The 27726-nt window shown below is 42.5% G+C and overlaps 1 protein-coding gene across 3 annotated transcripts in view; it reads left to right on the plus strand.

Moving 5' to 3' along the window:
• The window catches only part of myo5b (myosin VB), an 89236-nt gene that overhangs the window by 15254 nt on the left and 46256 nt on the right, over positions 1–27726 (plus strand). For all 3 annotated transcript variants that reach the window (XM_036977481.2, XM_036977479.2, XM_090234801.1), the window contains exons 2-9: positions 20871–20981; positions 21552–21723; positions 23375–23519; positions 24181–24337; positions 26520–26663; positions 26959–27040; positions 27251–27358; positions 27530–27639. In XM_036977481.2, the coding sequence (XP_036833376.2) occupies positions 20871–20981; positions 21552–21723; positions 23375–23519; positions 24181–24337; positions 26520–26663; positions 26959–27040; positions 27251–27358; positions 27530–27639 (1029 nt within the window). The remainder of the gene's footprint in view (positions 1–20870; positions 20982–21551; positions 21724–23374; positions 23520–24180; positions 24338–26519; positions 26664–26958; positions 27041–27250; positions 27359–27529; positions 27640–27726) is intronic.

Genomic DNA, 27726 nt, shown 5'->3' on the forward strand with positions numbered 1-27726 from the left:
ACCAAGACCTGGCCGTCCCTCTAAACTTTCAAAATTTCAAGTTCAAGTTCAAAATTGAACTTTTTGGCAACAATGCAAAACGTTATGTTTGGCGTAAAAGCAACACAGCTGAACACACCATCCCCACTGTCAAACATGGTGGTGGCAGCATCATGGTATGGGCCTGCTTTTCTTCAGCAGGGACAGGGAAGATGGTTAAAATTGATGGGAAGATGGATGGAGCCAAATACAGGACCATTTTGGAAGAAAACCTGATGGAGTCTGCAAAAGACTTGAGACTGGGATGGAGATTTGTCTTCCAACAAGACAATGATCCAAAACATAAAGCAAAATCTACAATGGAATGGTTCAAAAATAAACATATCCAGGTGTTAGAATGGCCAAGTCCAGACCTGAATCCAATCGAGAATCTGTGGAAAGAACTGAAAACTGCTGTTCACAAATGCTCTCCATCCAACCTCACTGAGCTTGAGCTGTTTTGCAAGGAGGAATAGGAAGAAATGTCAGTCTCTCGATGTGCAAAACTGATAGAGACATACCCCAAGTGACTTACAGCTGCAATGGCAGCAAAAGGTGGCGCTACAAAGTATTAACTTAAGGAGGCTGAATAATTTTGCACGCCCAATTTTTCAGTTTTTGATTTGTTAAAAAAGTTTGAAATATCCAATAAATATCGTTCCACTTCATGATTGTGTCCCACTTGTTGTTGATTCTTCACAAAAAAAATACAGTTTTATATCTTTATGTTTGAAGCCTGAAATGTGGCAAAAGGTCGCAAAGTTCAAGGGGGCCGAATACTTTCGCAAGGCACTGTATGTGAGTGCAATAGGGCAAAAGTAATTTAGACTGGTTACCTTGGCGTTCTTGGGCAGAGGAACAATGGTGGTCTGCTTGAAACATGTAGGTATTACAGACCGGGTCAGCGTGAGGTTGAAAATGTCAGTGAAGACAATTTCCATTTTCGCTGGCATGCTCAGAGTACGCGTCCTGGTAATCCATCTGGCCCCGCAGCCTTCTGAATGTTAACTGTTTTAAAGGTCTTACTCACATCCGGAACAGCTGGTGCTCTCATTAACTTATTAGTGTCACGTTCTTTGAAAGTGGCAGCTTTAGCCTTTAGCTCAGTTCGAATGTTGCCTGTAATCCATGGCTTCTAGTTGGGATATGTACGTACGGTCACTGTGGGGACAATGTTGTCGATGCACTTATTAATGAAGCTGATGACTGATGTGGTAAACTCCTCAATGTTATCGGAAGAACCCAGGAACAAATTTCTGTGCTAGCAAAACAGTCCTGTAGCTTAGCATCTGCTTAATCGGACCACTTCTGTATTGAGCGGGTCACTGCTACTTCCTGTTTTGAGTTTTTGCTTGTAAGCAGGAATCAAGGTTAGTTGGTCATCAAGTATTGTGATTCTGATGACTTCTGTGTGAACCACGTCTAAGGACAGGATAGATTGGTTCTGTTTAGGAGGGTGATGTATATGTTTTGACGGCGGAAAGGAGTGGTGTCATGGATCTAGGGGAGGACACTTCAGGATAAATGAGGCTGCTTCATATGCGTTCAGGATTGATGTTTGTTTCCGAAGTGAAGAATGGGTTGGAAAAGTGTGTGTGTGTGTGTGTGTGTGTGTGTAGGCTATTGTATGTGTGCTGATGTTTTAGGAGGTGGGTAGGACCGGGTGTAGCATCGCATCAGAACAGAAGTCTTTAGCAAAAAAGACTCCTTCACAAAGCGCTCTATCCATCTAGGTTCCACGTTCATTTGGCACTGTCTTATTGTCCTTTCTTCAAACAGTGATGGGCTGACGTGAGATTGCGCTACTTAGAAAGTTCTTTATTTTGGATTTCAACTCAGTTGTTGAAGAGTTTGAAATTTGGAGAATGTTTAGTCACCTCTGTTTAACCAGAGGCACAGATAGGCTACTAAATAATCCCAGTTGAATCAATGTGGAGAAGGATCTAGCTGTCTTTTGCTCACATTGGCAGAGGAGCTTGGCTTTCCTCCAACTGTGTTTAGTCTATGATGGTACATAATTAAAGATGGTTTGATCAGGACCTAGCAAGAACACTGCCCTCAAACGCCTTAGCACACCATGGGAGAGAGACATGAAAGATTAGGAGAGAAATCAACTGCAGAGAGAACACCTGCCCTCACTTTTGTGGCATGAAAATAGATTTTTCGCCAAGTGATTTCCCCTTAGGCTTTTATGTAAGTCTGGCAAGAATTGATTACTTGTATAAATATGTTGGAAAATAATCCTTAATGTTCATGATCTAATGAATGCTTTAGTTTATGAAACAAACTCAGAATTTTACATTTGAGTGTGAACAAAAAATGTCTTACATCCAGTCAAAGCACCAGGTTTCTTAATAAAGGCGTACACTACTCCTACTCCTCCTCCTCCGGCCTACTGTATGTTAGGCATAGCCTACATACCATAAGTCCGTATGTTTGGCCTGCTTTGTTTATATTGTTTTTTCTGGGTCAATCCATGGGCCGTGGGACATGTAGAGGTCCTTTGTGACGGTAATTGAATGAGACAGGGGCAGTCAGAGGGCCAGTCCCCCCCTCAATCTCTAAATGGATTTATAAGGAGGAGAATCAGCCCCTGAATTCATAACTTCAGAATTACTAGAGAGCCCACTCTGGAAATGTAATGTACTTAGAGTATATTGTTCCAAACTTTTTAACTACTTCACAGATATGAAACAGACACTCATACTATCAGTCAAATATCAAATTCCCAGTTTATGCTTTTAAAACCAACTTTAATAAGAGGTTTTTCAAATAAGTTTGATGTTTTTACTCAAAATTCCATGACGTACAGTAAAGAATTGTTGACAGAATAGATGGATGCAGTTCTATGCATCATTTATATAATTAATACATAGCTAGCTAGCTGCTGGGAGAATGTCATGTCATTGGAGGAGTGGGTGAGTGACTGACTTTTTCCCCTCATCGTTTTTCAGTGGCTACAGCTAGAAATCCAGGTGTCATTTGGTTAGCTAGCAAGAAATATGAATCACTTTGCTAGGTGTGCTGAATTTGAACGACTGTTATCCAGTTAGCATATCTCTTGCGTTCGTAAATGAACTCTGGCTATTTACTCTGATTTAAGAGCAGAGTCTGAGTGTGCCAGAGTGCACAGTAACTGATGAATTGATGAAAGAGCAACACCTGCTGAATATGACCAGTATCAGTAAATGTCTGCAAAAAAAAGTCATTCAATTGTTGCCAGCAGCAGAGTTAGTCACTAACGTTCTAGATATCATGTAAACCGCCTAGCTCTGCTAGGGCGAGTAAAATGGTCAGAGTAAGGTCATTCTCTCATTTTGTGTCTGGAAGTAGCTAGCAAGCTAGCCACTGTGAGGAACACTCGGATCAACCCTACTCCTCGGCCAGAGCGTGAAGTGTCAATAGTGCCGTGTGCGCTCGGAATTTACAAACAATCTGACAACGCTATGAATATACAAATTACCCAGAGCGCACTCTGACAAACTGGAGGCAATTTACGAGCGCACCCTTAGTTGTCAATCAAATGTATTTGGCATCGATCAAATGGGCGAGCAGATCCCAATCATTTGTCAAAATGTGGGTTGGGACAAGCATGCATTGGCAGGCAAGCTGCAGAAGGACGAGCAGGCTACTATGCGGCCAACTAGCTGAAAAGGTTTGAGTGTGTTTATCTAATGTTCCCTTGTTAGATTTTAGCTCATCTCGCTCTGGCTAGAATTAGTTGTTGATCATTGATGTGCACAGCTGAGGGAGGGAGCCTACTTTTTTCATGGGTGTTTGATCAATAGGACTATAAGGTTCCAAATGTAAGAGAACTCTGATGGTATTTGCAGAAATCCATTCAGGTGACTTTTGGCGAATGTGTTCTAATGATCTAAAGTCACGCTGTTGCTCCTGCCTGTAAACACAAGAGTTCAGTTCAAAGTGAATGATGGCAGGCACATGTGGCGAATGGCTTATTTGCATAAAGGCCTACTGTAGGTCTGATTGGCTATGGCACACCAGTGGTCCTGGACAAGACAGATGTTTTTATCATGTTTTATTTACTAGTGTCTATTAATTGTCCTAACTTTTACTGTCAAATGTAAAAAAATAATAATAATAAAGGGGTCATAAACGTCCTGTGGGTGTATATGAACAGATTTTAACATTTCATGTTGCTAAAACACTGTCAATTCCTTCTAAATGAACAAAATCTAAAAGGGTATTTTTGAGACGTTCATATTAATATTTGTAGTGTTGAATAAATGTATGTGTAAATTTGTATTTCAGAATCTAGACATACTCCGTATGTCAGAAGTTATTATACTATAAGAATAACGTTAAACTATTATAACAACAATTTTAATATTATACTGTTATATTATATCTTTATACTATAAGAAGTATAATGACACCAAGATGTTGTCTGTATCATGTACGGTTCACAGATGATATAGGAGGCATGTTTAGGTCTAAAAGGGTCCTAAATGGCCACTTTCATTATGATTATCCTTCCTCCCAATTAAGTAGGCAAGGCCGTTAAGAACAAATTCTTATTTACAATGACGGCCTACCAAAAGGCAAAAGGCCTCCTGCGGGGATGGGGGCTGGGATTAAAAATGTATAAAATATAAACATAGGACAAAACACACCGTGACAAGAGAGACAACACAACACAACAGAGCGACCTAAGACAACACCATAACAAGGCAGCAACACATGACAATAGAGCACGGTAGCAACACAACATGACAACAACATGGTATCGGCACAAAACATGGTACAAACATTATTGGGCACAGACAACAGCACAAAGGGCAAGAAGGTAGAGAAAACAATACATCATGCAAAGCAGCCACAGCTGTCAGTGTCCATGATTGAGTCTTTGAAGAGATCGAGATAAAACTGTCCAGTTTGAGTGTTTGTTGCAGCTCGTTCCAGTCGCTAGCTACAGCAAACTGAAAAGACGAGCGACCCAGGGATGTGTGTGCTTTGGGGACCTTAAACAGAATGTGACTGGCAGAATGGGTGTTGTATGTGGAGAATGAGGGCTGCAGTAGATATCTCAGATAGTGGGGAGTGAGGCCTAAGAGTGTTTTATAAGCATCAACCAGTGGGTCTTGTGACGGGTATACCGAGATGACCGGTTTACAGAGGAGTATAGAGTGCAGTGATGTGTCCTATAAGGGGCATTGGTGGCAAATCTGATGGCCGAATGGTAAAGAACATCTAGCCACTCGCGAGCACCCTTACCTGCCGATCTATAAATTACGTCTCCGTAATCTAGCATGGGTAGGATGGTCATCTGAATCAGGGTTAGTTTGGCAGCTGGGGTGAAAGAGGAGCGATTACGATAGAGGAAACCAAGTCTAGATTGAACTTTAGCCTGCAGCTTTGATATGTGCTGAGAGAAGGACAGTGTACCGTCTAACCATGCTTCCAAGTACTTGTATGAGGTGACTACCTCAAGCTCTAAACCCTCAGTGGTATTCTTCTTACCAAACCACATGACCTTTGTTTTGGAGGTGTTCAGAACAAGGTTAATGGTAGAGAAAGCTTGTTGGACACTAAGAAAGCTTTGTTGTAGAGCATTTAACCTCTCTGGGATATGTGGGACGGTAGCGTCCCACCTCGCCAACAGCCAGTGAAAGTGCAGGGCGCCAAATTCAAAACAACAAAAATCTCATAATTAAAATTCCTCAAGCATACAAGTATTTTACACCATTTTAAAGATACATTATCGTTAATCTTGCCACAGTGTCTGATTTCAAAAATGCTTTACAGCGAAAGCACCACAAACGATTGTTAGTTCACCACCAACTCACAGAAAAACACAGCCATTTTTCCAGCCAAAGAGAGGAGTCAAAAAAAGCACAAATAGATATAAAATTAATCACTAACCTTTGATGATCTTCATCCGATGACACTCATAAGACTTCATGTTACACAATACATGTATGTTTTGTTCGATAAAGTGCATATTTATATTTAAAAAATCTAATTTTACATTGGCCCGTTACATTCAGTAGTTCTAAAACATGCAGTGATTGTGCAGAGAGCCACATCTATTTACATAAATACTCATTATAAATGTTGATGAAAATACAAGTGTTATACATGGAGTTAGAGATATACTTCTCCTTAATGCAACCGCTGTGTCAGATTTTCAAACAATCTTTACGAAAAAAGCAAACCATGCAATAATCTGAGTACAGTGTTCAGACAACAAAGCAGCCAAAAATATATCCGCCATATTGGGTAGTCAACATTGGTCATAAATAGCATTATAAATATTCACTTACCTTTGATGATCTTCATCAGAATGCACTCCCAGGAATCGCAGTTCCACAATAAATGTTTGTTTTGTTTGATAATGTCCATTTATGTCCAAATAGCTTCTTTTGATAGGGCGTTTGGTAAACAAATCCAAAAGCGCGTTCAGGTCCAGCCGAACGTCGGACGAAAAGTTCCGTTATAGCCCATAGAAACTTGTCAAATTAAGTATAGAATCAATCTTTAGGATGTTTTATCACAAATCTTCAATAATGTTCCAACCGGAGAATTCCTATGTCTGTAGAAAAGCAATAGAACGAGAGCTCACTCTCTCGTGACCTCGCCTCAGAGCCTGTGGCACTCTGCCAGACACCTGACTCATTCCTCATTCCTGACTCATTCAGGTTTTCGCCTGCCATATGAGTTATGTTATACTTAGACATCATTCAAATAGTTTTAGAAACTTCAGTGTTTTCTATCCAATACTACTAATAATATGCATATATTAGCATCTGGGACAGAGTAGCAGGCAGTTTACTCTGGGCACCTTATTCATCCAAGCTACTCAATACTGCCCCCCCTGTCAACAAGAAGTTAACACAAAATCTGGGGAGGGGCCAGCTGAGTATAAGACTTTATCATCTGCATATAAATGGATGAGAGAGCTTCCTACTGCCTGAGCTATGTTGTTGATGTAAATTGAGAAGAGCGTGAGGCCTATGATCGAGCCTTGGGGTACTCCCTTGGTGACAGGCAGTAGATTTTCTGACTTTATATACTGCACTCTTTGAGAGAGGTAGTTAGCAAACCAGGCCAAAGACCCGTCAGAGACACCAATACTCCTTAGCCGGCCCACGAGAATGGAATGGTCTACTGTATCGAAAGCTTTGGCCAAGTCAATATAAATAGCAGCACAGCATTGCTTAGAATATAGGGCAATGGTGACATCATTGAGGACCTTTAAGGTTGCGGTGACACATCCATAACCTGAGCGGAAACCAGAGAGAATACCAGAGAGAATACTATAGACATCAAGAAAGCCAGTCAGTTGACTATTGACAAGTTTTTCCAACACTTTTGATAAACCGGGCAAAATAGAAATAGGCCTTTAACAGTTAGGATCAGCTTGATCTCCCCTTTAAATAAAGGACGAACCATTGCCTTCCAAGCAATGGGAACGTCCCCAGAAGGGAGAGACGGGTTAAAAAGGTTGGAGATAGGCTTTGCGATGATTGGGGAAGCAACCTTAAAGAAGAAAGGGTCTTGAAAGAGTTGCCAGAACAATTTGAGACACCCAAAATATTTTTGTCTACGCTGGCGTGGAATCATCCCAAATTTAGTCGAATAACTCTTCAAAGGACTTTGTGTTCTTTTGTATGTGTTATAGTGGGAGTTTTCAGTATATTCTTGGTGTCCTAATTACAGTTTGATAGGGCCCACGCTGAGCTGTTCTGCATTCAGGGGATGGGCAGCACTCTTTTCTGTACGCTGTACATATTGGAGAACTTCACTGACCCAGATAAACACAGAAAACGGGGATGGGAGTATTCGCTTTGCAGCTGATGCATTTAAATTTTAACAGAATAGCTTAGGCCGACTTATTAAAATGCCCAGGCCTGCAAGAAGCATAAATGTCTACGGCATGTGCTCATATGGGTGCGGGGAGGAGTTTACTAAGGATGACCTCATTGCCCCCTTTTTAACTTTCTCTCTCAGTCCGATGCAGCATCTATGACATTTTGAGAGGATATCGTGAATATTTTCACAATTAAGAAGAGAAACAACAATTCCACGTTCCATCTAACCAGGGTATGATTTTGGCTACTTGATTTAATAATGTTTGTCTTGCCCGAGTCCAAATTTGCAACAAACCTTTGGAAATAGCGAAGTGTTGTGATGGATTGTTTTGAAAGGTGGACTAATGGTCCAGTTTTGATGCAAAAGCTGAATGCGTACTGTTGTTGCTTCTGTAGAAGATCATTTATGCCATATAACAGGGCTTTCATCTTGTTTGTTGTTAGTCTCAATGCTTTCGACCTGTAGAAAATCACAAAGCAAAGAGCAGAGCGAAGGACGGAAAATGCCGGAATGCCAGTCCCAGCAATAGAATGTAACGAGTGAGAGAAAGATGAGGAGTAGAGGGAGTTTTACAGTACTGATCAAGTCCATCTCATTCAATGGAGCGGATTTACTTCAGCACCACTGCAGCTTGACTCGTAGGTAGCTGTTGCTATTCCTATGCATTACTGTAGCTTAGCACTGCTACAGCAGGGGCTGCTGTTGGAATGGTGGCTAGAACGCATATTGTAAAGTCATTAGCGCACCTTCCTGATCTCTACAAAGCAAACTGCAGTCAGAAGTCCTCTGTCAAGTCTCTCCATTCATTTGTTTTCTAATGTAATAGTGAGGTCATATTTAGCCCTGGCTCTGTCAGCCATTGCTGTTTATTTTAAGTGTACAGTATGCTGGTTTGAGGAGGAGTGAGGCGGAGCTCTAGGAGATGACACTGTTTTACAAATCAAATGAGTTCCTGCCATCACTGAACAAGATTTGCATTTCTGCTACTACCGCACGAAGGAACAGCGTTCTCTGCCAGTTTCCCCTCTTGCTTCCAGTTCACTTCAGAGTGCTGCACAATCACCTGACCCATGGGGCAGTCCAAGACAATTGAATTGGCCTATTCCTTTCAAAATGTCTTTATGACGGAGTACTGACTGACTGAAGCCATTTACAATGTAATGGCATTCGCCTTTCAATCTCTCATGTTTTTCCTGTTCTTCCTCTTTTGACAGTTTCCATCCCACCATACTTTATTTCCCTTTTCTGTTGACTTTCTTTCATTATTAGGCAAGTACCACATCAGAGGTAGTACCTGTACCGTAGTTCCTTATTTGTGTTGATTCATGAAGCCTTTGAACTTTGTCTATGGTCAAACATGGTTATTTTCTACAGATTTGTCCTTTTATGTGCTAAGTTAGATAATTGTATGTCCACTCTAACTTACATGATGCCCAAGTGACTACTACAACCATGCACTACTGCCAGCAGATAGTCCATCTGCTCTTGTTCAGGTGCCCTAGAACGTTGCCGTGTCTGTGTAAAGGCAACCATATGTGACTGTCATGTTTACACTGCTGAGAGAAACTGACTGGGCTGCTACAGCGTTAGAACTGTTTGCCATCAAACCAGATTATATCACAATGGTCTGACACTGCTGCCGTGTGAATGGCCATAGCAGCCACCCAGCATGCAAAAAAAAGCTTGACGCTCGCTATTTTTAAAGTTCTACCACCAGCAGGTGAGCAGAGTGCCGCTTAAGACATGATTTACATCTCTGGTGGGTAGCCCCCAGTCAGAGGACTGCTACAAGCCCCTTACGTTATTTACATCTCTGGTGGGTAGCCCCCAGTCAGAGGACTGCTACAAGCCCCTTACGTTATTTACATCTCTGGTGGGTAGCCCCCAGTCAGAGGACTGCTACAAGCCCCTTACGTTATTTACATCTCTGGTGGGTAGCCCCCAGTCAGAGGACTGCTACAAGCCTTCAACAAGCCCCTTATGTTATTTACATCTCTGGCGGGTAGCCCCCAGTCAGAGGACTGCTACAAGCCTTCAACAAGCCCCTTATGTTATTTACATCTCTGGTGGGTAGCCCCCAGTCAGAGGACTGCTACAAGCCTTCAACAAGCCCCTTATGTTATTTACATCTCTGGCGGGTAGCCCCCAGTCAGAGGACTGCTACAAGCCTTCGACAAGGCGCCTTTCCCTGCCCAGCAAATGTAAACGCCTGGAGTTTGCTACATGGCATTGGTACTTGGATTGGAACCAGTGCTATGATCAGATCAAATAAAAATGGAGCTCTTTGGCCACGCACACCAGTGGTGTGTTTGGCTTCGAAATAAGGATGCGTAAGCGGAAAATAACCCCAAAATATGGTGGTGGATCAAATCTAATGTTATTGGTCTCGTAAAATATTTAAAAGGCTCTGCGCCGCTACCTTCGCAGGGTGAGGTATTGCAAACAGGGTACCAGTAATTTTGACCCAAATCTTTTTGAGAAAGATTACTTGTTAACCCCCCAGAGTCGATGTCCACGCCTCTGTGGTAATCTAATTAGCGTTTAAAAAAGTCAGTTTAAGCTAGAGAGACAGTGCATTCGGAAAGTATTCAGACCCCTTGACTTTTTTACGCATTTTGTTTACATTACAGCCTCATCAATCTACACAAAATATTACAAAGCAAAAACTGTTTTTTTAGAACTTTTTGCAAAGTTTTTAAAAAATATCACATTTAAGTATTCAGACCTTTTACTAAGTACTTTGTTGAAGTACCTTTGGCAACAATTACAGCCTCGAGTCTTGGGTATGACGTTACAAGCTTGGCACACCTGTATTTGGGGAGTTTCTCCCATTGTACTCTGCAGGTCCTCTCAAGTTCTGTCCGGTTGGATGGGGAGCGTCACTGCACAGCTATTTTCAGGTCTCTCCAGAGAAGTTCGATTGGATTCAAGTCCGGGCTCTGGCTGGGCCACTCAAGGACATTCAGAGACTTGTCCCGAAGCCGCTCCTGCATTGTCTTGGCTGTGTGCTTAGTGTCGTTGTCCTGTTGGAAGGTGAACCTTTGCCCCAGTCTGAGGTCCTGAGTGCTCTGGAGCAGGTTTTCATCAAAGATCTCTCTGTACTTTGCTCCGTTCATCTTTCCCTCGATCATAACTAGTCTCTCAGTCTGTGCCGCTGAAAAACATCCCCACAGCATGATGCTGCCACCACCATGTTTCACCCTAGGGATGGTATTGGCCAGGTGATAAGCGGTGCCTGGTTTCCTCCATGCATAATGCTTGGCATTCAGGCCAAAGAGTTCAATCTTGGTTTCATCAGAGAATCTTGTTTCTCATGGTCTGAAAGTCCTTTAGGTGCCTTTTGGCAAACTCCAAGTGGGCTGTCATGTACCCTTTTACTGAGTAGAGGCTTCTGTCTGGCACTCTACCATAAAGGCCTGATTGGTGGAGTGCTACAGAGATGCTTGTCCTTCTGGAAGTTTCTCCCATCTCCACAGAGGAACTCTGGAGCTCTCTGAGTGACCATCAGGTTCTTGGTCACCTCCCTGACAGAGCTCCAGAGTTCCTCTGTGGAGATGGGAGAAACTTCCAGAAGGACAAGTCTTTCATCAGTCCTTTTACATGAAAATGCCCATAAGGAAAGTTAAGTCTAGATTTTCCCAAATATTCTGTTAACAAATGTTTTATTACTATAATGTTATACTATATGAACCCTCAATTGAATTATACACAAGCCTATTCTCTTTTACAGAAAGTCAAAAGGTCTATGTATAGTGACAGTCACACGTTAACTTCCCAAGTAAAGTCTCCATTTTCTGACTCCTCGACTTTAGAAGGTCTTAGCTCAACTTCTGAATGTCATAGAGACAAACCAAAGATATTCCCATGTGCATCAGTCGCGTCTATCTCTGGCATTTTACAGCTTGTTTCACAGAGTTATGCCTTGTTATAGATCGGTTCATACAATCCCGAATTTGTAAAAAATAAATGTTTAAAATTACCACTCATATCAAGGAAGGTCCCGTGACACTTTGGTGTCCCCCACAATTTTGAAAAAATGGCCAAACCATTGAACAAGTGGTGCAGTGAGTAGGTTAGATTGTGTTTTGAAGACATCAGTGCTGCCCGTAGTGGAAGCCAATGAAGCAGAGCGGTAAAAGCATCTTGTCAGGATCAAAGGGAAATGACTCTGGTGTTCCACTGAAATACCAGTTGTCCTTTGAAAGGGTCTGTAACCTGGAGCTCTGGGCCTGATTGGTCATCTCCTCTGGGCAGATCCATCCTATGTCCCATCCTATAATGGGCTGAGAGAGTCCCTGAACTCTGAATCATGTCCCCATTGTGTCAGTCTGGATCTCTCACACGCTCCAGGTGATGGGCTGAGTAGAGCGCTAGGCTGGCTCGACCCAAACCCGCAGAGCCAGGAAAAAAGGCAGCAAATTGTTTACTGTATGTTTATGATCTGTTTACAATCACATGGTCCAAAAGTTCTGTCTTGGTCTCATCAGCCAATCTTTAGTATAATCAAATGGCCAGTTTATTGGCACTTTGCCAAAATCCTTGCTATTTATAAATGAATTATTCTCTTCTCTAAATGCATGTGTAGATAGTCTACTGTGTAGGGGCACTGTAGTCAGACCGTGTAGTGGTGGATTATTGCAATTCAATGATAGACAAGTGTGATTTTAATTAGGAGATTCATATGCACAGTAATGCTGAAGTAAGTCAAATGCATCAATGAGTGACATTGAGATGGGATGCTTCAGTACTTCTTTGCGATTATTTATCCACTTAGATATTGTTTATCCAATTTCATGGAAAATTGTCTTACTTCCACTGCATGGGGTTTTGGCAAAAGGATTTCAGACATCAAAGACCCAGTAAAGATGAAGACTTAATGGAAGTTTGCCCACCAGCCTGAGTGCAGACTTAGGCGTAGTAATACACATATGATGCTGAATTCCTCTCTTTTTAGCCATGGGATACAAAATATGGGCTATATCCCAGCCACTTTGTCATGTTTAAGAAATAACGTCATGGAGACTAAGCTTTTCATTCAAACAGTATCGGAGCCATAACGTGTCTCAGACTAAAAAATTGGTCCTGACAATAGACACTTTATGCCTACTCTTATGGGTAAAAATAAAAGCTATGCATGAAGCCTCTTTTAGTCATAAGAGTCCTACCTAGTCGACAGATTATTTAGGAGACCTCATGAGATGTCCTAAAAGGCAGCGAGTTAGTGTTTCCCGCGCCATATACAGGCAATTGCTTTGGAGTTTTTTATGTATTATATATGTATTTATGTATTTTTATATATATAATATATATACACACAGTGCCTTGCGAAAGTATTCGGCCCCCTTGAACTGCCTTGTTCAGGGGCAGAACGATAGATTACTAGTTACTAGTCCAACGCTCTTACCACTAAACTACCTGCCGCCGTCAGGTGAAATCCATAGATTAGGGCCTAATGAATTGATTTCATTGACTGATTTCCCTACATGAACTGTAACTCAGTAAAATCTTAGAAATGGTTGCATGTTGTGTTTACATTTTTGTTCAGTATATATATATATATGCATCTCATGAGATGTCCTAAAAGGCAGCGAGTTAGTGGTTATATACAGGCAATTGCTTTGGAGTTTTTTAAAATATATATATAAATATATATATATACAGTGCCTTGCGAAAGTATTCGGCCCCCTTGAACTTTGCGACCTTTTGCCACATTTCAGGCTTCAAACATAAAGATATAAAACTGTATTTTTTTGTGAAGAATCAACAAGTGGGACAATCATGAAGTGGAACGACATTTATTGGATATTTCAAACATTTTTAACAAATCAAAAACGGAAAAATTGGGCGTGCAAAATTATTCAGCCCCCTTAAGTTAATACTTTGTAGCGCCACCTTTTGATGCGATTAAAGCTGTAAGTCGCTTGGGGTATGTCTCTATCAGTTTTGCACATCGAGAGACTGACATTTTTTCCCATTCCTCCTTGCAAAACAGCTCGAGCTCAGTGAGGTTGGATGGAGAGCATTTGTGAACAGCAGTTTTCAGTTCTTTCCACAGATTCTCGATTGAAAATAATAATTTGTTCTTAACTGACTTGCCTAGTTAAATATAGGTAAAATAAATGTTTTAAAATTGACTGGGAATACAGATATGTATGTGTTGGTCACAGATAACTTTAAAAAAAGGTAGGGGTATGGATCAGAAAACCAGTCAGTATCTGGTGTGACCACCATTTGCCTCATGCAGCGCGACACATCTCCTTCGCATAAAGTTGATCAGGCTGTTGATTGTGGCCTGTGGAATGTTGTCCCGCTCTTCAATGGCTGTACGAAGTAGCTGGATATTGGTGGTAAGGATCTGTACACAACATGTACATGTCAACCCAGAGCTCAATGGGTGATATGTCTGGTGAGTATGCAGGCCGTGGAAGAACTGGAACGTATGTTTTCAGCTTCCAGGAATTGTGTACAGATCCTTGCAACATAGGACTGTGCATTATCATGCTGAAACATGAGGTGATGGTGGCGGATGAATGGCACGACAATGAACCTCAGGATCTCGTTACGGTTTCTCTGCATTCAAATTGCCATTGATAAAATGCAGTTGTGTTCATTGTCCGTAGCTTATGACTTCACATACCGTAACCCCACCGCCACCATGGGGCACTCTGTTCTCAACGTTGACATCAGAAAACCGCTCGCCCAGGGCCTCCCGGGTGGCGCAGTGGTCTAGCTGTGCCACCAGAGACTCTGGGTTTGCGCCCAGGCTCTGTCGCAGCCGGCCGCGACCGGGAGGTCCGTGGGGCGACGCACAATTGGCCTAGCGTCGTCCGTGTTCGGGAGGGTTTGGCCGGTAGGAATATTCTTGTCTCATCACGCACTAGCGACTCCTGTGGCGGGCCGGGGGCAGTGCACGCTAACCAAGGTTGCCAGGTGCACAGTGTTTCCTTCTTCCGGGTTGGATGCGCGCTGTGTTAAGAAGCAGTGCGGCTTGGTTGGGTTGTGTTTCGGAGGACGCATGGCTTTCGACCTTCGTCTCTCCCGAGCCCGTACGGGAGTTGTAGCGATGAGACAAGATAGTAACTACTAACAATTGGATCCCACGGAATTGGGGAGAAAAGGGGGTAAAATATTTTTTTTGTTTTGTTTAAAGCTCGCCCACACGACACCATCTGTACAGTTGAAACCGGGATTAATCCGTGAAGAGCACACTTCTCCGCCATGCCGGTGAGCATTTTCCACATAAGTCGGTTGCGATGCCAAACTGCAGTTAGGTCAAGGCCCTGGTGAGGACGATGAGCACACAGATGAGCTTCCCTGAGACAGTTTCTGACAGTTTATGCAGAAAGTCTTCGGTTGTGCAAACCCACAGTTTCATTAGCTATCCGGGTGGCTGGTCTCAGACGATCCCGCAGCTGAAGAAGCTGGATGTGGAGGTCCTGGGCTGGCGTGGTTACACATGGTCTTCCGTTTTTGAGGCCGGTTGGACGTACTGCCAAATAAAAAATAGACTTTTAATGTGGTTTATGGTACACCAATTAACATTTAAATTCTCTGGCAATGGCTCTGGTGGACATTCCTGCAGTCAGCATGCCAATTGCACGCTCCCTCAACTTGAGACATCTGTGGCATTATGTTGTGTGACACAACTGCACATTTTAGAGTGGCTTTTTATTGCCCCCAGCACAAGGTGCACCTGTGTAATGATCATGCTGTGTAATCAGGTTGACGGATTATCTTGACAAAGGAGAAATGCTCACTAACAGGGATGTAAACAAATTTGGGCACAACATTTGAGATAAATAAGCTTTGTGCGTATATAACATTTCTGGGATCTTTTTTTATTTCAGCTCATGAAACATGGGACCAACACTTTACCTGTTGCATTCATATTTTTGTTCAGTGTATATATTCCTGTATGATCAATCCATAAATAACCTAGGCCTTCATGCAGCAGTTTCTCCTGTGCTTTTGACAATGATTTCACCATGATGCCTATTTCATTTCTTTTTAGTCTTAAAACCGGTTTTAACAAGATTGCTTGGACCTTTTCTGAGACGCTTTGTGGCTACTACCCCAGGACATGCATAGTAATTCAATTAGGCTAATAATGAATGCTGCCATTTCAAACGCAACCTTTGGAAATGGCACAGCACAGTTGCCATTTCCGTTCCAAATCCTTGATCTTTTCTTGATCTTGACATTCAATCAGCCTCTCCAAATATGAAGAAACAACAGTCTGTGAAAAGAGTCGTGAGGATTCCTCTTGCATTATATGCCTACGGTTGTGCCAAAAATGTCCTCAATCGTTTTGTCAATAAGGATTCATTGGAGAAGTGTCAGGATGTCAGCCATGCTTACAAACATCTTGTATTGATTTAAACATTTCTCTCTCCTTCCTTAGATCCATCCTTCGCTCCCTCTCATTCTCTCTCATGTTTCCCCTATTGATTTCTTCCCTGGTGATGTTAAGTAACTGAGTAGCATGTGGTGTCAGCGGCATGGGGAGTTACTGTAGTTGCTCAGTGGGATCCAGAGAAAAGGCTTTGTTTATTTCCTTCTCTGACGTGTCGCCCTGGGATGATGATGATGATGTACAGTAATGTAGAGTCACACCTGACCTGACTGCTGTGATAGTCTGTGATTTGGAGGGAGGGGGGACTCACTCATTGTTCTTTTATTTCCATGCTAAAAGAATGGTCACATTGTCATAGCTCTGCTGGATACTTGACAAGTGCACAGAAGTCTCTGTGCTTGTGAAGAAGAACTCTGAGCAAAGGAGAAGCATTGTAACCCATGAGCGTAAGCTTGCAATCGGGAGCGAAGTGAAAGCACCTTTGTGACCCGTCGTCGATCTCCTTAAAAGTCAGCGCGTGAATCGGTTTTTATGTCCCACGTCTAAATGGACTTGGTGGTGAGTGAGTTGCTGGCTCTGTTGTGCAATTATTTTGAACAAGGCCCTATGTAACCTAATAGGTTAGTCATAAATAAGGTACTGATCAGGTCAAATAAGCCATACTATTTCCTACAACTGTAAGCTGCAAAACAGAATGAAAGTCACTCACAGTACAATAAGATTTTCAAGTGTTCCCAGAGTCAAAGCCCATGTGACCCTGGCTGACACGTGGGTAATATTAGTGATAGCACGGTCGGTTGCAACGCTACGCAAGGTTATTTTGTATCGCTACATCTCCCCCCCAGTTATCTGCCAGCCCGCCCGCTGCCTCCTTATTAAAGCGGATTAAAAAGCGCTGCTGTCATCTCGCCTGTCGTAATACGCTGTGCCTCTCAGTTGCCCCGGGGGGAAGACAGCGCTCAAAGTTCAGTCTTTTAGCTTCTCAGTCAGAGCATGAGTAACGAGGACTTGGCATCCGTAGGTGTCTTCTCTATAATGTATTTCTACAGGGGAGTGGCCTGCGACTTGGTTGGGAGGTGTTCTTGTTGAAATATGAATGGGCCCTCTGTGACCGAGGTAAATGTTAGGTTAAACCTCATGGGGTAGAGTGTCATCTGACTCCTCTCACTGTTCTGATATCAGGCTGAGAGATATCATGATGTACTGATCTGAGATAGCTGGGCTCTCTGGTAACAGTAAACACTGACAACTTGTTGAGAAGTAAGTTTCCGATGATGTTGAGAAGGTCGTACAGAGAATTTGTTCTCCATTTGAGACACGCAGAGCTCAGCTGTGGAAAATCCACTTGACTTACACACAGAGTACACCGCTCCGTAGGGCTGAGCACTGCATAAACTCTATTACCCCTGACAAACTGCGTTAATTCAGTCTGCTGCTGAAATGGGAACCGTAGTTTACAAATGATTCCGTCCACTTACCTTTTCTAATGAATATAATGGCAATGTGGCCGAATGGAGGAAATTAGTTGGAACATTCATTAACCTTTGCAGATGTAGTTATTTTTCTAAAAGTTTCCTCCTCTCTCCCTCTAGTGTTTCTCTGGGGTGATGTAAAGGAGAAACAGTTCTGCACTGGAGGGTTGTTGCTGCTTAATGACCCCCCCCCCCCTTCTTTCAGCACCCCTTTTTGTTTGGGCTTTCTTCCTCTGCTGGCTCAAATTGACATGCATCTAGCTGCTATCTGCTATCTGCTGGTTTTATGTACATAAACTGTGTATATATTGGGGTGAAAGTATAATTAATTTCTTCCTGGTATGGGAAATCCCTATGCGTGCCTGTGCACCCAGAAAATGTATGAGCGTAACAGGCCTGGCCCTGGATGTTCTGCCGCCCTAGGCGAGACAAAAAAAAATCCCTCTCCCCCGTCCTCGCTAAACGAGAATAGTGTACAGAAGGGGTTGGCAATAGGTTTGGCCTAGGGCAAATTTTCTCAGCTAATAGTCAGAAGAACAGAACATAATAGCAGCCCAATTCAAAGAACCTATGTTACACATTAAACACAATGTTTAACACATCTGGTTAGTTGGCTATATAATCAGGTCAATGTCAATAACATATCCTCATATTTTCAATCTGATTACACTGATAAAATCACCAACGTCTCTATTAAATTTGTTTTTTATATTTCTTTGTGCGTTGATTGGGGAAAAACTGCTTGCAATCAAGAGAATGTCGCTCTGAAAAAGTCTGAAAAGAAAGATGGATAATGAAAAATAGAGCTTTCAGGGAAGAATGGACAGAGGAATAGGCCTATTTCTCCAATGTCAAACCAGAGTGTGGGCCTAGTCATAAAGATTTGTCATTGAGCTTTATAGTGGCATAAACACAACCAGTCATGATGTTTTCCTCTGCTTGTCAAACGATCACTTCAAAGGGCTCCTTCACTAGGCTACCCACGCACGTTCATCCACTCACAACCATATTTCCATCCTCCAAACAGTTGTGAATGGAAAGAGACTTCTTTTACACAAAACACCAAAAAGTGTCATGACATTTGGTGATTGTCATTAGGCCAGAATGAATGCCTCCACTGCTGTCTGCGTGCTTCTTGGTGTGGCCACCCATCTCTGCCTTGGCACATTTCTGTGTTCTTGTCGAAGCCAAAATGCAATGTGGTATCACCCATTTTCAAGTCCATTCGCTTTTTCATGCCTCTGACGTATGGTAATGATAACTGTAGGCTGTACCACCATTATTTTTCTTGATGTTTTAGTTATTGTGATCGGCCCAGGTTTTACCGGTACGGCGTACCCCCACTATTTATTTTTCCCGGGATGCCGTACAGGTCCGCCTTACTTTCATCCCTGTACAATGGTGGAAAAGGTACCCAATACTCATACTTGAGTCAAGGTAAAGATACCTTTTTTAATAGAAAATGACTTGTGCTTGATCACCCACAGTGAACCCTATGTAGTTTAGCTGTCTGAGGTTAGGCTGCTACTCTACTGTACTGTGTTTCTAAGGTCTGCAGCTTAGGCGGGCTTATCTCTGTCAGATAAAATATGGTCGTGGTTTTTAAAGAGCTGAAACATCTCAACAGTGATTGTACTGCGTACAGTAGTTTTGTTTCGCCTTCTCCTTTGTCTGCTGTTTCCCCCACTTACTCCCTATTACCTCGTAGCAGTGCATTGTTAGGCTGTTTTGTGCCTGTGAAGGAATGGGAGGTCAGGAGGACCGTGTTTAGGATCATTTGTCTGGCTTTTCTTTTTGCCCTCAAGAACACAACAAATAAACTGCTTGTCCTTTTGTTCTGTGGGGCAGTAGTTTGCATCTGGTACGGTCGTTATAGGCCTAACTGTCAGTGAAGTGAAACCTAGGCCGATGTGCTGAGAAATGAACTAGTCAATTAATGATTAATTAACGCCATAAAATTATATGCTCAATGTTTGTTCAGCAGGGATTTTTTTGTAAACAAAAATGATTGTTCTGATCCTGAATGAAATTGACAATACCTCATTTCATGTGTTTTTTATTTATTTATTTCCCCCCTATTTTTTTTCTTATTTTTTTTTTCCTAATAGTTCTAATTTCAAAATGCAATTAGCAGTGGAGGACCAGCTAATGGTTTGTATGATTTAATCAGTGAGTTATCACTCCCACTCTCCTGACAAAAATAATAATAATTTATTAAACTTTTTATAGCACTTTTCATAACAGAAAGAAACCTCAAAGCGCTTCAAAAGCAGCAACAACAACAACAACAAAACAAAAAAAACGATCAAGCAATAGGCTATGTCGTGAGTAGCCTAGCTATAGTTAGCTAGGTCAACCAATAGAGGCCAAGTCTTTGAGTGAAGGTTTCCTCCAAAGATGGAGATGGTCAGTTTATGGCTTGATCAGATGAAGGTAGAGCGAGATGGTTGATGGAATCTGATGGTGATTTTTGTCGAGGGTCAAGCCCTTCTCCTTCACAATGTGTGGGTGATGCCTCGGCAGCACTAGTAGGTTCAAAATAAAACCTTTCTCTCCAACATCAGGCCAAACTTCTCTCATAATAATTTGTTCTATTCATCCCGTAAAGTTACTAATTTACCGTCAAAGGAACTGTTAGAAAGGTGCAATTAATCATTTTTGGAAGATGGAGTAAGTTGTTGACGTTCTCTTTAGGATACGACTTAGTTTTGCCGTTAATGGCATCCCGGCTTGAAGTACATTTTTATGTGATTCTAAGTGAGTCGATCAAAAAAGTAGGGCCCAGGTTTATATAAGAAGTAAGATTAGCAAAGAAGTGTGCCCTTGGGAGATTATCAGTCCGCGTTTTCACCTCACTATGGGCCTATCGAGGGTATCTCAAGGCGGGATGTGTCACAAAGAAAATTGCCTCAACACTGCCACATCGTCAACCTGTTGACACTTATTTTCAGCTTTAGTTTGAAACAATAACGCATTGCAACATCTTTGAGGTGTCATATCAATTGGACATCTCTAGAGCATTCAGCAGTTCGGTCGCTTTTTATGGCTTGACAGTATGTTTGCATTGACTATAAATTACACACGGTCAATGAACATGGGCAAGTGGGGGAGGAATGCTCTCTAAATGTGCAAACAATATCCAAAGTAATTGCTGAGTTGAATTAAATCTATTTGTATGTGTTTTTGTGTTGCAGTACACTCGGGTGTGGATCCCAGACCCAGAGGATGTATGGAGAGCTGCAGAGATCATCAAGGACTACAAGGAGGGAGAGCCAATCCTGCACCTCAAACTTGAAGATGAATCGGTAATCTACCCCCCCCCCTCGGGATCAGGCCACAATTCTAAGATAAATATCGTTATAATTTTTTTTTAATTACATAGCCCTTGCCTAAGGACTCAATATGCTTTGGTCTATTTTGTCGTGCTCATGTACAATTGTACATGTCCTCATTTAAAGCAGTTAATGTGTGTGCGTGCCCACGCACATTCAGAAACTTTGGTGCCATGAATCATTAATCCTATTTTTTGAAGTGAGAGATGCAAGCCCTGAGAGTACAAGATACAGTTATTAAATAAGAATGCACTGTGCCAAGAGTAGTTTGAATGAATCAGCAGATGATGATATTATCGCTGTGTGCAGCAGCAGTATGTTTCCCTACTCACGATCACAATCTCTAGTTGATACAGGTATGATTCATAAACACCTAGAAGCCACCAAATCCATATCCTTTAACATGTGTAGTTATGGGCAGTGCTGCAATGTGATTTCAACTGATAAAGGGAGTCATCATACCCTCAAACTAGGTGCACATACTTTGCTTTGAATGTTTTTTTTAGTATTGACATTTTTTGGCTTGAACCCCTCCTGTCCCAGCCGTTGGAATACCGCATCGGACCCAAAGACAACCCTCTTCCCTTCCTCCGGAACCCTGATATCCTGGTGGGGGAGAATGACCTCACAGCGCTCAGCTACCTTCACGAGCCTGCTGTCCTACACAACCTCAAAGTGCGCTTCCTCGAGCCCAACCACATCTACACATACTGTGGTAAGTCTCTATACTGTACCACCACCTGCTCTGACAGCGCTACTTATAGTAACCAGAATGTCTAGTCTGTATAGGGTCTGACCTTGTGCTGCAAATTCCTCCTACGTTTATTATGGTAGCTGGTTTATTTTACACCATGTGTAGGGTCGAGGCTTTCATTTACCTTTTTTAATGGTTGTCTTTTCCCAACTTTCACAAACCTGTCCTCCCAATTCCCCAATCAACTAGGGTTCCATTGACTTAAACAGCCAATGAGTGAGCTGTTGCCATGTGTGGTATGCACCCTTAACAAAGCAGACAAAGGGGAATGAGCAAAGACAATATTTGTCTGTTAAACCTACACTGGCCATAGATATCACCATGTTTTAATTAGGGAAATCTGTCCCCATAGTAACCCTGCCATTGCAAACTTGGTTGAGCCTACTACATTCCTCTGGTAATATGGATGTTGTCATATGTTTTGATAGTATTTGCCTATCAAAGGTAGCAGGAAAAATACAAAGGGCTGTTAACAATGTGTTTTTACCCACAGTAGCATATTGTACTGTACTGTATGATAGGATTATCTAATTATTATTATCTGTGATATGTTGTTGTCCCACCTAGCTATCTTAATGTGAACACACTAACTGTAAGTCACTCTGGATAAGAGCGTCTGCTAAATGACTAAAATGTAGATGCACATACAATTAATGGACTTAAGGTATTCTGGTGGGAATTCAGGTATTTACTTTCTCATATATTTTCTTAGTATATCAGGTATTTCTTAAATACTTTGAAAGTATGTTGCCTCATTTGCATATATACAGTATGCTGGGTGTATTTGCATTCATGAATAAATGCATATAAAGGGGTGGAGCCACCCAAAACTTGCTCTGTCTCTAGGTTACTCCTTCCTGTTGTTGTCACCTTCTCGTGCATAATTTGACAAGTGTGTCAAGAGAAGGATAACCGATGCTAATAGAACTCTACACGCTTGGCTCTAGATTACACCCATCCAAACATATTTGACAATGTTTGTGAGATCATAATGTCACTAATCCAAATTTTCATTTTAAGAAGTTGCTTTCATTTCAGCGCATTTAATTTGTAAATATTTCAACTGTATTAAATCATTACTTTTTTTTCAAATTGGACAACAAAAAAAACTAACACCCATCAAAATACCTTTTTTTATCTCTGTTCTCTTTCCTGTGATGTAACTGTCGAAGACGTTAAATCCCGTACGAAGCGTTAGCGTTCTTATAGATGCAACGGAAAGCCAATGTATTTTATTGAGCCCATTTCAGCCATTACCAATACATCCAGCATACTGTATATATGCAGGTCATTACAAACGTTTCCGCGGTCATTACATTAACGGGGGGGGGGGGACGAATGGCACAAGCAATAGTGGGAAAGAGTCACCAGTGAAATGAAAGCAATCAATCCAGCAAGATTTCAGTGACCAAGTGGATTTTGCACTGCTCAAACACAGGAAATAGATGGCTGAGATCCTCAGCTGGGTTGCAAAGCCCAGAGAGACACAAATACACACCCACAAGAATATATGGGATGTATTACTAAATATAGGATTAAGTAACTAGAGGTTACAGTCTCACTGACTGGCCATACTATTTTCTCTGTCCTCCCTTCCCTCCTTCCTCTATAGGTATCGTACTGGTGGCCATCAACCCCTACGACCAGCTTCAGATCTATGGAGAGGAGGTCATCAATGCCTACAGTGGGCAGAACATGGGAGACATGGACCCACACATCTTTGCTGTTGCTGAGGAGGCATACAAGCAGATGGCCAGGTACTGGATGAGCCTCAGGGTACAGCTAAACGGGTATAACACAGGATCAGGATACTGTTAATGTGTTAGACCTGGAAGAGTTGCCAATTAATAACCACATTCTATATATTAGTCTGTTTTGGGAAGCAATTGAGTTGTTACTGTGTGGCACGTGGAGCTGCGTAGCAAGCACTTGACTCCTCATTCGGTTTGATATGTCATTTTGATAGTGTGTGGCTCAGTTGGTAGAGGGTTGTGGGTTCAATTCCCATGGGGGACCAGTAAAGGAAAAAAAAAAGAGTGTGAAATGTAAATGTATGCACTCAATAAGAGCGTCTGCTAAAATGTAAATAGTATTGGTGTGGGACTGAATAATGAGTCGCCACAGAGATAAACTGTGTCTTCAATGGAAGATGTGGGTGGATAATAACAGTGCTCCGGTCCACATTAACTGTCAACCTCATCAATGCTGCTCTTCTCTGTAGAGCAAAAGACAATAAATACCATAGCCACTGCCTACGTACTGTGCATGCCCACTGCTGGGTAGTCCTGGCAACTCCAGTCATGTAGAGAAAACAAGCGTTGTGTAACTCTAGACGTGGCCCATTTTTAATGCAGCTCTGGTCAGTTACCTCTTTTTATGAAATGTTCCAAATGTCTTTCTCTCTTTCTTTTCCCGTAGAGATGAGAGGAACCAATCCATCATAGTAAGTGGGGAGTCGGGGGCAGGGAAGACCGTCTCTGCTAAGTACGCCATGCGGTTCTTCGCCACTGTGGGAGGGTCGGCCAACGACACCAACGTTGAGGAGAAGGTGCTGGCCTCCAGCCCCATCATGGAGGTGAGGAGGGGAACTAGGGATGGGCTGCTGGTCCCATACTGTAGGCCAGCCCAGCAGAATGGCATCCTAGTAAAGGAGGTCGATCCGGGAATATATGGGTTACATAATATGATTTGTGTCTTTTTGGAGATGACACATGTATCTTCTGGACAACCAGGTAATATTTTATTTACCTGCTTCGATGGGTTCTCGTGAAAACGTCATCGTGTTATACTTTTTCTATGCCCTGAAAGTTTTATGAACTCAGCTGTAACTTTGTAGAGATTACAGCACAGTATTCTTATGGGGAATCATTTTGTAAACTGTAGGAGAAGCTAAACACACCAGGAGTCCATTAACAGCAAAGTCCCACAGCCTGCCTGGGAAGATACGGCTAGGAGAAGCTGCTAGCTAGAAAGTTCTCATGACTCTCTGTCCTTCAGGAAGTTATAGCTGAGGAGAGTCCGACATCTCTGAGTCCATTACCAGCCTCACCTCAGCTAGATCAGTCAGAGTGAAGAAACAGGACAGATCTGTATACAAGGCCAGTTGAGCACAGTCTCTATCTTGGCAGATGACACAACTCAAAATTAGGAGCTTTACAACTGTCAAGGCACATTACGAGCAGCAAGGAGAAGCTAAAGGTTTTTGTGTGGCATGAATCACAATTTCAGAAGATATAAACTCAGCAAAAACATATTTATTTTTTCAGGACCCTGTCTTTCAAAGATAATTAGTACAAATCCAAATAACTTCACAGATCTTCATTGTAAAGAGCTGTTTCCCATGCTTGTTCAATGAACCTTAAACAATTCATGAACATGCGCCTGTGGAATGGTCGTTAAGACACTAACCGCTTACAGATGGTGTCACAGTTGTGAAAACTTAGGACACTAAAGAGGCCTTTCTACTGACTCTGAAATACACCAAAAGATAGATGCCCAGGGTCCCTGCTCATCTGCGTGATTGTGCCTGAGGCATGCTGCAAGGAGGCATGAGGACTGCAGATGTGGCCAGGGCAATAAATTGCAATGTCCGGACTGTGAGATGCCTAAGACAACGCTACAGGGAGACACGGCGGACAGCTGATTGTCCTCGCAGTGGCAGATCACATTGAACAACAGGATCGGAACATCCAAACATCACACCTGCAGGACAGGTACAGGATGGCAACAACTGCCTGAGTTACACCAGGAATGCACAATCCCTCCATTAGAGCTCAGACTGTCCGCAATAGGCTGAGAGAGGCTGGTCTGAGCACTTGTAGGCCTGTTCTCACCAGACATCACCGGCAACAACATCGCCTATGGGCACAAACCCACTGTTGCTGGACCAGACAGGACTGGCAAAAAGTGCTCTTCACTGAGTCAGGGTTTTGTCTCACCAGGGGTGATGGTCAGATTCACGTTTATCGTCAAAGGAATGAGTGTTACACCGAAGCCTGTACTCTGGAGCGGGATCGATTTTTGGAGGTGGAGGATCCGTCATGGTCTGGGGCGGTGTGTCACAGCATCAACGGACTGAGCTTGTTGTCATTGCAGGCAATCTCAACGCTGTGTGTTATAGGGAAGACATCCTCCTCCCTCATGTGGTACCCTTCCTGCAGGCTCATCCTGACATGAGCCTCCAGCATGTCAATGCCACCAGCCATACTGCTCGTTCTGCAAGAGAGGAATGTCAGTGTTCTGCCATGGCCAGCGAAGAGCACGGATCTCAATCCCATTGAGCACGTTTGGGACTTGTTGGATCGGAGGGTGAGGGCTAGGGCCATTCCCCCCAGAAATGTCCGGGAACTTGCAGGCGCCTTGGTGGAAGAGTGGGGTAACATCTCACAGCAAGACCTGGTAAATCTGGTGCAGTCCATGAGGAGGAGATGCACTGCAGTACTTAATGCAGCTGGTGGCCACACCAGATACTGACTGTTATGATTTTGACCCTCCCCCCCTTTGTTCAGGGACACATTATTATATTTCTGTTAGTCACATGTCTGTGGAACTTGTTCAGTTTGTCTCAATTGTTGAATCTTGTTATGTTCATACAAATATTTACACGTTAAGTTTGCTGAAAGTAAACACAGTTGACGGTGTGAGGACCTTTCTTTTTTTGCCGAGTTTAAATCTATTTTACAGTGGTTATGATTTTCTTTTGATCTCTGAAACTCTCCCACTTTTTTTTTCTCCACCCTCTCTGCTTCTCTTTTCAGGCTATTGGAAATGCGAAAACCACGCGCAATGACAACAGCAGTCGTTTTGGGAAGTACATCCAGATTGGTTTTGACAGGCGTTATCACATAATAGGTGCCAACATGCGCACATATCTGCTGGAGAAGTCGAGGGTGGTGTTCCAGGTACGTGTAACTCCACGCTGCACAGTCTGGGATGAAACTCTGTATTACTGCTTACTAAGTCCGTGCTTCCCTTCACATTTACTCTCCTTCATTTAAACATTTGATTAGGTCCTAGCTTGACATGTTTTTTTTCCCCAGCCAATCAAATATCAAAATAAACGTATCTAAGTACTTTACAGAAATTAATAGAATATTAAATTGCAGCCTGTGGGAACTCATGATCTAACAAAAGTCTTTCATTCATCAGAATATATTATTGATAAAGAGTTAAGTGTAGTATATTTCTGCTTTTTAGGCTGAGGATGAGAGGAATTACCACATCTTCTACCAGTTGTGTGCCTCTGCTAGCTTCCCGGAGTTCAAAGACCTAGCCTTGAGTAAGTGTCACAGACCGAGCCAATATTCAACTACGTTTCTGTTAAGGAAGCAACTGCATAATAACTGCAATCGTTATTTTTCTATGTCATGTTTACTGGAGCATAGTCCTTCGAACTACATTCAGAGAATAGTACGTGTCGTCTGTGAGGACGTTCAGATAGGAACACTTTTCTAATACGTTTATTCCTGTCTCTGCTTTCATCTTAAAGCCAGTGCGGAAGACTTCATCTTCACATCGCAAGGAGAGAACATCTTCATTGAGGGGGTGAATGATGCCGAGGACTTCAAGAAGACGAAGGAAGCCTTTACACTACTGGGTAACGGTCTGACTGCATGGGTACATTCTAAGATGGTAACACCGCTACATTAGAGCAGGCTCAGAACAAAGGGGTTTATGTATCTTGGACATAAATACTGACTGGGTTTTTGTTCTTTTTTTCAATCTCCTTGTGGAACAATATTTACCTTACTGTGGTTTGTTTTTGCAGGTGTTAAGGAGAGCAATCAAAGCAGCATCTTCAGAATCATAGCTTCCATTCTGCATCTGGGGAACGTGGAGATCTGCTCGGAGAGAGACGGAGACTCCTGCCACATATCAGTATGTCACTATACAGCCTTATCCAGCTTAATTCTGTTTGAGTTTGTAGTTCCACATCACAGCCTCAAACCGTATATCTTCTCTATA

The sequence above is a fragment of the Oncorhynchus mykiss genome, chromosome 5 (assembly GCF_057628025.1).
Source record: "Oncorhynchus mykiss isolate SJ-2025 chromosome 5, ASM5762802v1, whole genome shotgun sequence".
Taxonomy (NCBI): Eukaryota; Metazoa; Chordata; class Actinopteri; order Salmoniformes; family Salmonidae; genus Oncorhynchus; species Oncorhynchus mykiss.